The following is an 11458-nucleotide window of genomic DNA, read 5'->3' as shown; positions in this document are numbered from 1 at the left end:
TTTCCCCCTATTATATCAATCATCATAAATACTTAATTTTGTTCTTTTTTACATGTCACAATCAATATTTAAATTAATGTTGATTTATTTTTTTCAATTTTTTTTCTCATTTCATACTCACGTTTTAAATTATCTCAAATCATTTTATATCTCCATCAAACAATTGATGTAAAGAATGAAGGGCCTTATATAAAGTTCTTTCTTTGTATAAGAGAAAGAAAGTTCTTTGTCACTTAATCATTAAAAAAAGAAAGGAACTTCTTTACCACTTGAGCATTAAAAAATTGTAGTTCCCTGAAAAATCATGTGATTTAATTTCTAAAGTAAAATTGATTTGGATTATGATGATTTATACTCCATAAATTTTAATATCATGCATATGAGTGAAAATAAAACAGAATTATTAAATAGAAATTAGTTTTAAAGATAAAAATACTATATTAATTAAATTAAATATTATTTTACATTTTAGGATTTAAAAAAAGTTATTAATATTTAAAATAATTTATATTATTAATAAATAACTTTTAAATTAATATGTAATTAGTTATTACTCTAATTAAGGTGGTCAAATTCATATTGATTTAATTTTTTTGTTTACTTTTATTAATTTTGACTTGTTTTAATTATATATTTTATTAATAATAGAGAGATTAATATAATTGTTTCAAGTAATATTAGAAAAAAGTGAGTGATGTGATGTTATTATATAATGCATGTGTGATGAATATCAAACTTTAAACAATTATATCTCATGATTTTTTTTTTATGGATAGTTGGTAAACCTCTTTAATTTCCAATTAGCCCAAAAATGGTCCATTGGACTATGATTCTAATATAGGGTTTGGTTTAAGAAAATAGAATGGACTATTTTAAAATATATATGTTCTTTTCTCATTTTTATAAATTTTTTTATTTAAAAAAATTCTTTGGTAATATTTTGAATTATGTAATTTGGAAGTTTTTTTTCTAGACTTGTAATTAGTTTTGGGATTGTATAATTCAAAAGTAATTTGAGATTGTGATTTGAGTGATGGTTACTTACTCTAGACTATTGTGTATGAAATCTACCATGGTGGGTGAAATCTAATTATCCAAAGAAAATTATGTTTAGCATGATAAAAATGGTGTTAAGATATTTTAGTGAATTAGTTATTGGTTTAGGATGAATTAACTAGAAGAATGGTTAATTAAGTCAATATGTGAACTATTTTCCTATTCTTTTGGTAATCTCCTTAAATTGAAATTGAAAATACACTTTGCTGTAATAATTCTTCTCTTAATTTTTTATTTTGTTGTATATGGTCTATAAATAAACTAAATCATCATTTGGATTGTAACTATCTCTTTATTATAGGTGGTGCACTTCCCATATTAGTAATCCTTCATGTTCAAGGTTGAGACCTTCATTTTTCTCTATTTTGATCCGCATTTGTTTGTTTCACCCAACCTTTGTTATGATTTTTAGTTTTTTGGTGTTCTGGAACAATTGGTGTTCTTTTGTATGTATAATTTGTCTGAATATATGTTTTTTAATTTGAGCCTTTGATTTTAAAATTACACGTTGTTTGGTGGTTTTGTTTTGGAAATAGAATGACATTGCTGATAACTTGCTAGGACTATATTCACTTTACTTTCTTGTTATTGTAAATTATGTGTGCCAACCACCCCACCTCCACCTTGCATAGCTGCCACACTTTGAACAACTGTTGCTTGGTGGGCCCTGTGATACTTGTTTCTCGTTCCTAGTCTAATTGTTTTCTCACTCAATCCCTGCCTTTTCTCTCCAAGTTTCTTATTTCCTTGAAATGATGTATCAATCGTTGTTTGAACAGACCTCATTTCAATGGATAAATCTTGGATAGACATGCCAAGAAATACACCGGAATATATAGAAGGCTTGAATAAATTTTTGAACTTTGCATTTGCTAATAATGGTGTGAGGGGGAAGATAATATGCCCATGCCAGAAGTGCAACTTTAACAAATGGGAGTGTCGTGAAGTAGTGTATGAGCACTTGATTGTTAAACCTTTTCCAAGTGGATATAAAGTCTAGCTTCTACATGGGGAGAGAATATGAGTAAATGTGACAAATGAAGCACATGTAATGCCGCAAGAAGATAATGAAAGAATTGTTGAGAATCATCTTATGTGTGATATGGTTAACGATGCATTTGGGCATCATCAATATAGCAATGACATGGTGAATGATAAGGAAACGAGTGCACAATCAAGCCATATTGTGAATGATGATATTGAAGACTTTCTTGAGTTAATGCAAGATGGTCAAGAGAGTTTATATGAAGGGTGTGATAAATATTCTAAACTTTCTTTCTTGCTCAAGTTGTACCACATCAAATGTCTATGGAAAATAAGTGACAAGGCAATGTTCATGATACTAGAGTTGTTAGCAAATGCCTTTGAACATGTTAAAATTCCGCACTCATTCTATGAGGTGAAGAAAAACATTAACAAGTTTGGTCTTCATTACACCAAAATTGATGTTTGTCCAAATGATTGCATGTTGTACTTAGGAGAAGACAAAGATAATGATTTTTATAAGAAATGTAAAACATCTAGATGGAAGGCAAAAAAAAATCGTCAAAAATAGGGTTTTCAAACCACCGGAAGTAGCAGGGATTTTCAAACTGTCGAAAGTAGTGGGAATTTTCAAATCGCCGGAAATAGCGGGAGTTTTCAAACCGTCGGAAATAGCGGAGGTTTTCAAACTACTGGGAAAAACAGAGATTTTAAATCGTCAGAAATAGCGGGGGTTTTCAAACCGTCGGTAATCAGTTAGCGACGCTAGATCTTCCAAGAAAAAAAACAAACTACAGATAACGCACTTAGTAAGGATTAAAACCGCAGGTAATGTCACCGTTAAAAATAATTTTTTTTTGTAGTATTACATCATATGTTTTCAAAGTTTAAATGTAATAATTATATATATATATATATATATTTATTTATTGTGACAAAAATAAAAAAAATATAATATCTCATAAATGTTTTCTTAGACTAAGAACATGAATTCCATTTTGTAGTTTGGAATAAAACTCTTAATAGGCAAATAAAAAAATGTAGGGAGTAATTGAGACAAAAATATTATTATAAATAGTTGATCATATCTTTTCAACTTAGAATAATCATCAAGAAAAAAATACTGAATACTTTGCAGAAAAAATAAAAAATAAATGAAATTTATCAAAAATGTTACAGTTAATATTGTAAGTGTAAATTCAATAAATAAAAGGTAATTATTAATACGATATTTTAAAACTTTTATCTAATAAAACTCACCGTGTCATATACATATAAGCTTATAATTAGATGACAATATGTAAAAAAAAAGGTTTTGCATTATTTAGTATATATTTTATTTATTAGAAAACATAGGCTAAAAAATGTTCTTTCACTTCACTAAATGTATTTTTTTTTTCTTAGGAATTGAATACAAATGCAAAGAATTTATAACAATTGACATACACTGCTCAAGTAAGCCAAAGTCTCTTTGATTTAATGGATGTCATTTATGGATGTTTTCTAGGACTTTGATACTTAACAACCAACTAAATACAAATTTACCTTTATTTTATATATATATATATATATATATATATATATATATGTTATTAAAACTATCATATAATATATTCAGTCTTTTTTCTATCTTCCTTGTCTTGCTGTCTGTAAACAATTATATTAAAAAAATTCAATAAAAAAATCGCTGGGATTGACTTAGTACATTGAATAATTTATACAAAGATTTACGTTTAATAATAATATATTTTCTTATAATTTTTTAGTGACAGCATATATTTTAAAAACTATTTAAAATTACCATTCTTACATTTTTCTCATATGTAAAGTTGCACAATTAAATTTATGAGCTATACATTTTTAACTAATAAAATAATAAAATAATTTATTATTTTGTTAATATTGTGTTTAAATAAATAATTTCACTATTTTTAGTACATTAAAAAATTTGAGATTATAAAAAAAAAATCATTTTTTTAAGGAAATTTACAATTATCTAATTTTAAGTATTTTAGCTATTCTAATGAAATTGTTAAAAAAAAATCTTTTAAAATTTTATTACTCAAAATAATAAACTATTTTAATTTTTTTAAAATGAATTATACTCTTAATTTATTTTATCAAAACACATTATAAAATATATTCGAGTGAAAATAAAATTATTCACAACCGAAACAACGATTATTGCATCGAAGTCGTAGTAATATATAAATAATTAACAATATATAAACTATCAACACTCGTTTATAAAATTTAATATTTTTAGCGGTGTTTTAATTTTGACAATGATGATGTTTCTTTAATGTTTTTAGTTTTAAAATTCATATCAAGATTATATGAAATATTCTCTACACATTAGTAGTCTTTTGCATTTCATAAAAAATTCCAAGTTACTGTATAGGCGGCTAAATTAATGCAAATATAACTAAAGTCCCACTCTTTTGACCTCTCCAAATTTAATAATGCAAAAATTATTTCTTAACACCACTATTCACTAAGTATATCTACTTCACAACTGAGTTTGTAATAAAACATTATATAATGAAATAATACTATATAGAGTTGTAAAGTGAATGTGGAAAATAAATAATAGTATCAACGTATCACGGCTTTTTAATAATATATAAAATTATTGGTAAAAAAAGACTAATAATATCTTAAGAATATTTTATTTATGTTGAATATAGATTTTAAAATTTAAAATTGGCACGATTATGATATTTTTCTCCAATAAATTTTGTAAAATTAGTTGACATATTATTTTTCTTTCTTTATAATAAAAAAAATTAGTTTTTTTTAATGATTTACGTAACTAAGTTGTTTAAATTTATTAGGTGTCAAGATATTATTAACCAATAATAAAAATGATTACTAATAATAAATTACTAATAGAAAAATTGGATAAATTTTGTAGTCTTTTAAGCCATGTGAAATTACTGTGTGTATGTATTTTATTATGTCATTAACTCATTTTTTTGTAATTATAATACTAGTGTAATTTTTTTTATGATTTATTAATGTAGAAAATATGTGAAAATAGAAAAGAAAAGATTAAATTATGTTTTACGACTTTTTTTAAAATATTTTAGAAAAATTTTGTTTGATAGGTACTATTAGACGAAGTTTACTTTTGTTAATCAATTTTCTTAATAGTACAAGCACAACCTCAAATTTAAAAGACTTTAAAAACGCAATGCAAAAAATACTTTATCAAATCTAATTTTCACATAACTATTCTTCTAAGGTTAGTCGTAAATTAGTAATATATAAGATAAAAAAAAGTTAAGTGTTAAAGATATTTACATATTTTATATGATTTGTTTAATAATTCAGTTTATATCGAATCTTTTATTAACAAGATCAAGTTTCTTTATTACAGGCTAATGCTACAATGTATAATTAAGTATTTTTTAGTTTCAATCCCTTTTAATTAAGCACGAGTATTGTTTGAAACACAACTATTTTTTACTAAAAACAAGTATTGTTTAAAATGTAACTACTCATAGCTAAACCATCAAGTATATGAGTATTGTTTGAAACACAACTCGTCCTAACTCAACCACTATTGTCTAATATATGAGTATTATTTGGAACACAACTCGTCCTAGCTAAACCACCGAATATTATTGTTTGGACCACAACTACTCTTAACTAAAACTGAATATTGTTTGAAACATAGTCACTCATGACTAAACCATAAAGTATTCTTTGGAATGCAATCACTCCTAACTAAAATAAGGTTTTACTAATAAGATTATCTAAAAGATTACATGATTGCTCACTAAAAATAGGATAATGTCTTACGATTGATAAAGATAAAATACACTTTTCTATACATAGATGAACAAAACCAATGTTCTTTCTCATAATTACGTTTGTGCAAGTTCTTGTTGCAAGAATTTTGTTAGTCATCATTCTTCACAAAGAGCTTTAAATAGTTTGAGAAGGAAATGGTTGATGCAAAACCCTCTGAGTTGTTGTGAGGGTCTTCTTCGACTAGTTCTTCTTCGATTGCTTCTTCTTCTTACATTTGAGCATGTTTTGAAGTTGCAAGATGCATTTAGTGCTTTTGGTTAAGCATTAAATGCACGTGACTTCTTTGCCAACACATCAGGAACATGACATAGCTTCACAAACCTAGGTCGGTAGCTTCCTTCCACCTTTTGAGACACACATAGGACCTGGTACAACTGGCTAACTCTACAACACTAACATCATGCCTTTTTTCATAAAAGTTGTTTGCCTAAAATAACTTTTAAAGTGTTTTTCAAGAAGTTTTGATGTTGACAAAATATTGCAAGATTATCCTGAAAGAATGAAGGAGTATATTGCAAGTATAAAATAAACATTTATTAGTTTGACGTATATTATGAATTGTTCAGAACGTTGTCTATTAATGAAGTATTCTATTGGCACTCCAAGTAAACGTTTAGTAGATAAACTAAACTTGTGTACGTATGTTCAAGCTTGTTTAAGATGAACAACATACATAAGAAACTTGATTTGTCAAGCATAACACATATTAAACAACATTTTTATCTATTCAATCACACAACTTATGTTTGTTGGACTAAACTTAACACTTTGCATCTGACATGATACTTGATTTGTCAAGCGAAACACATATTAAACAACATTTCTATCTATTCAATCACACAACTTATGTTTGTTGGACTAAAGTGAACACTTTGCATCTGACATGATATGATACACACAAAAAAATCGTTTTTTACACTTCATTGTTTAATCACATTCAAAACCAAATAAAACATACTTTGAACTTGGATCTAAGAGTAAATAATTAATCCCTGTAGAAAAAAAATTAACTACAAATATACAGATTTTGGTGCCAACCACGTTTCCTTCTCATATAATGCAAGAGGTGGTATGAAATGAAATATGATAGAGTAACACTCCACTAACATGAAAACACTCCCTTTTTTTGCCATGAGCCAAACACATAAGCATAAAATATGGCTGCTAAGCTCTTTGATTCTACTCTTCACCTTCCAATTTTGTTCTTGTTCTGATACCATATCTACTGACAAAGCCATCAGAGATGGCGAACTTGTTGTTTCCAAAGCCAAAACCTTTGCTCTTGGATTTTTCAGTCCAGGAAAATCCAAATCCCGCTATTTGGGAATATGGTTCAACAACGTGCAAGAACAAACTGCTGTTTGGGTTGCAAACAGAAACACTCCCATCAACGACACCTCTGGGGTTCTCTCAATCAACCCAGATGGAAACCTAGTCCTCCACCACAACTATAGCTCTAGTCCCATTTGGTCTACCAGTGTTTCACTCACCCAATCAAATAGCACTAGCACTAACGTCATAGCTCAACTCTCAGACCTAGCAAACCTTGTTCTGATTCTTAACGACACCAAAACTGTCATCTGGCAAAGCTTTGATCATCCCACAGACACCTTGATTCCATATCTAAGAATTGGTTTTGACAGAAGAGCTAACCAGAGTTGGATCCTCCAATCTTGGAAGACAGATGATGACCCCGGAACAGGTTCTTACACATTGGAACTGAGCAGAAGTGGGAAGCCACAGTTGTTCTTGTATCACCAGAACCTTCCCTTGTGGCGAGGAGGATCGTGGAACGGTGAATTATTTATGGGTGTACCCAACATGAAAAGAGATTTGCTTACATTTAATGTTTCTTTTACGGAAGATGACAACCTCGTAGCACTCTCATTTAACCCGCTTCATAAGTCCTTGATCACTTGGGTGGTAGTTCAGCAATCAGGTTTCTTTAATGTATTCACTTGGGATAACCAAAAGAATCAGTGGAACAGGTACTGGTCTGTGCCAATAAACCAATGTGATAACTATGGAACGTGTGGATCCAACGGTAAATGTAACCCTTTGAACTTTGACGAATTTCGGTGTACTTGTCTACCTGGGTTTGAACCCAAATCCACAAATGATTGGTATGATAACAGAGATGGGTCAGGAGGGTGCGTGAGGAAGCAAGGTGCATCCGTTTGTGGGAATGGAGAAGGGTTTGTGAAACTTGAAGGCTTGAAGCTTCCTGATACCTCCGAGGCAACTGCCAAAGAGGGTTGGAGTTTGGAAAAGTGTGGGGAGGATTGCTTGAGAAACTGCTCTTGCACTGCATATGCAGTTCTTGATGTAAGAAATGGTGGAAGTGGGTGCTTGGCATGGCATGGAAATTTGATAGACATACAAAAACTGAGTGATCAAGGCCAAGATTTATTTGTCCGTGTTGATGCAGTTGAACTAGGTACTCCCTCACACTATCTTTTACTTCTTGAATTTAACACCACGTATATATAGTAGGATTCTGCTGCTACAACCTATCTGAACTGTTTCTTCTTATCAGCAAATTATAACAAAAAAACTAAAGGATTACGCGGTAAAAAGAGGATGGTTACAGTTCTGATTGCTTCAGTACTAACAAGTTTCATTATCCTCTCCGGTCTGTATTACCTCTCCAAGAAAAAAAGCAAAGGTTCGTCATCGTCATCCCAAACGGCTGCAGTAACTTCAAACTCCATTATGACTTTTCAAGATAACTAACTTCCCTGTTTTATAAATTTAGCAATGATATCCCCTGTTCTTTATGGTTCATTATTATTTTCTGTATGTGATAGAACATATAAGTCTTGGAAGCTTTTTAAGTTTCAATATCTTTCCAAGATCATAATCATAAAATAAACCTCATTTCTTTAAAAACATGAAGGATTCCAACATATAAACAAGAATTAAAATAAGAACATGTCATGAATAAAGGAAACAATATGAACATAAAATAGTATACTAATGGTGCGAAGTTAAAAAAAAAACAAGTAATGTAACTAATGAAACTAAAGAAATAGAAAAGATGAATAAGAAGTGGAAATAGAGAACATTCCATGCTTGGTCATGGTTTTCATACTCTCCTTCAAACACATGTTTTCCATGCTTTCTAAAACTCTTCTTTTCTCTTTTTAATTGAACGGAATTAGTTCTCGATTGAAGTCTAATTTCAATACAAACTATAATTACACATTTAAGGAAATAAATCTACAATTATAAATCAAAGAAAAAATACAATAAATAAGTTCTATTGTACAAAAATTATAAACAAAATATTTTTATTCTTTAAACTAATACTAATATATATTATTGTGAATCACACACTCACCAGTATGCATGAAAAACATCTGGTAGTTTCTTTTATATTACGAATTCTTTTGTTTTTGTGTGTGTGTGTGGTATTCAACTATTTTATGGACTGTATAAAATATGTTACAGTTAGTATAGCTGTTTTACCAATCTCTAATTTTCTTTTGTATCAGTAGACAACATTTAAGTTTTATTTAAGAAAACAATAACATAAAAGGGATCATTACATTTTCAACACTAGATAAATGAATAATTTTATAAACATTGAAATGTTTGTTAGCAAAAGCATGTGGTACATTAAATATTTCCCCTCTGAAAAAGACAGCATATGTTAAGACTTGTTTAGTAATAAGCAATAACACAGAATGTCAGAGGTATTATATGTATGCTCACTCCATTGACAGAATTCCTCTGCCCCCTCCCTTTTATTCTTAAAGAATGTGGTGGTTATATTGCTTTAAGTCTTATCTAAAGGCATTTCTAATTTCAGATAAAGTGATGCAACATTTAAACCAATTTTACCCTGAAGACGACCACGATATCCAAAGCAACACACATTCAAACCTTCCCTTCTTCAGCCTTAAAGTGATAACGGAAGCCACAAGAAATTTTGGTGATGAGAATATGCTTGGGCAAGGTGGATTTGGTTCTGTCTATAAGGTAACTCAAACTCTACCATGCATGAGCTACTGTTGTGAGAAGTGTCTTTTATGTCTTTACTTTTCCTTCAATAGTATTGTAGAAATGATGAAAAAAAAGTGAAATGGGGTTCAAGAGTTATAAACATTTCAGGGCTGCCTAGCCAATGGACAAGAGATAGCAGTGAAAAGATTGTCCGAACATTCAGGTCAAGGGACAGAAGAGTTTAAAACTGAAGTTAGATTATTAGTTAAACTTCAACACAGAAATCTTGTGAGGTTGCTCGGTTGTTGCTTTGAAAAAGAAGAAAGGATGTTAGTTTATGAATACCTACCAAATAAAAGCTTGGACTTCTTCATATTCGGTATGTCTTTCTCTACTCACTCATTTCTCCCCAACCTTCATATATAAATTTCATAGATCCCCTGATTAAACCACTGTAACATTATACCAAAAAAAAATGTTATACTCCTGTTTCATGACATTTTTTATACATATCTGAGAATTTGAACGCTTAAATTCAGATGAAAAGCGAAGGTCATCACTGACTTGGGATAAGCGCTTTGAAATCATTTTGGGGATTGCTCGAGGTGTGTTATATCTTCATCAAGATTCAAGGCTGAAAATAATTCATAGAGATCTAAAAGCCAGCAATGTGCTCCTTGATGCTGCAATGAATCCCAAAATCTCAGATTTTGGTATGGCTAGAATATTTGGAGAAGATCAAATCCAAGCAAGGACGAGAAGAGTGGTTGGAACATAGTAGGTCTATTATTCATGTAAACCTATAGACAGGAGTTATTAACATGTATTATTCGTAATGTTCTAACCGTTTTGGATTATGCAGTGGTTATATGTCACCTGAATATGCAATGCATGGACGCTATTCAACAAAATCTGATGTCTTTAGTTTTGGGGTCTTACTCCTAGAGATTATTGCTGGGAAGAGGAACACAGATTGTGAAAAGGGAAGACCCTCTCTAAATTTGATTGGACATGTAAGTTGAGAGAGAAAAATCATTAAAAGTGGCAAACAAATTATTGTGTTATCACTGATTAATTTAATGATTATGTTATACACGTGTAGGTGTGGACAGTTTGGACAGAAGGAAGGGCCTTGGATGTAGTTGATTCAACACTACCTCAGTCTTATTCTCCATCTCTTGTTCTGAGGTGCATTCAAATTGGTCTATTGTGCGTGCAAGAAAATTCAGCGAATAGACCTTCCTTGTCAGAAGTTGTTTTCATGCTAGGCAATGAAACACCTCTTTCTCCACCCGAAAAGCCAGCATTTTTACTGAATGGAGATTTGCCCGAGTCATTAACATTAGGTGGAGGATCTTCAATAAATGAAATAACAGCAACTACTATCAGTGCTCGTTAGCTAAAAGTTACCTCAGACATGTATATTGTTCACATAAAATGTGAATCTTTCTACTCTAGGTTCTATAGTAGTTTAAAGTTCTGGAATATCGCCTTCTTTTATGTGCTTGTGTGTGATGGTAGAAACTTTAGAGATTAAATCTTGAATTTTTGCGACACAATCTAATCAGAGAAGTTTGAAATGTGTGTACTAAGAAAGGGCATCTTGAATCTATGTTTATAACCTTTATTTCAAGAAAAGGAATGAAGGAAAAGTACA

At 29.9% G+C, this 11458-nt stretch overlaps 1 protein-coding gene across 1 annotated transcript; it reads left to right on the top strand.

The window, feature by feature from the left end:
- Positions 1-6970: 6970 nt before the first annotated feature.
- LOC137809478 (G-type lectin S-receptor-like serine/threonine-protein kinase RKS1) lies at positions 6971-11385 on the top strand. The gene is given in 6 exon segments (XM_068610587.2): positions 6971-8293; positions 8393-8521; positions 9668-10180; positions 10341-10578; positions 10664-10814; positions 10904-11385. Coding segments are annotated over 6 exon segments (2634 nt in total). The 5' UTR covers positions 6971-6987; the 3' UTR covers positions 11201-11385.
- Positions 11386-11458: the final 73 nt, after the last annotated feature.

The sequence above is a fragment of the Phaseolus vulgaris genome, chromosome 2, assembly GCF_051622355.1.
Source record: "Phaseolus vulgaris cultivar YP4 chromosome 2, ASM5162235v1, whole genome shotgun sequence".
NCBI lineage: Eukaryota > Viridiplantae > Streptophyta > Magnoliopsida > Fabales > Fabaceae > Phaseolus > Phaseolus vulgaris.
The sequence above is the reverse complement of the archived record's forward strand: the minus strand, read 5'-3'. Positions and strand labels throughout refer to the sequence as shown.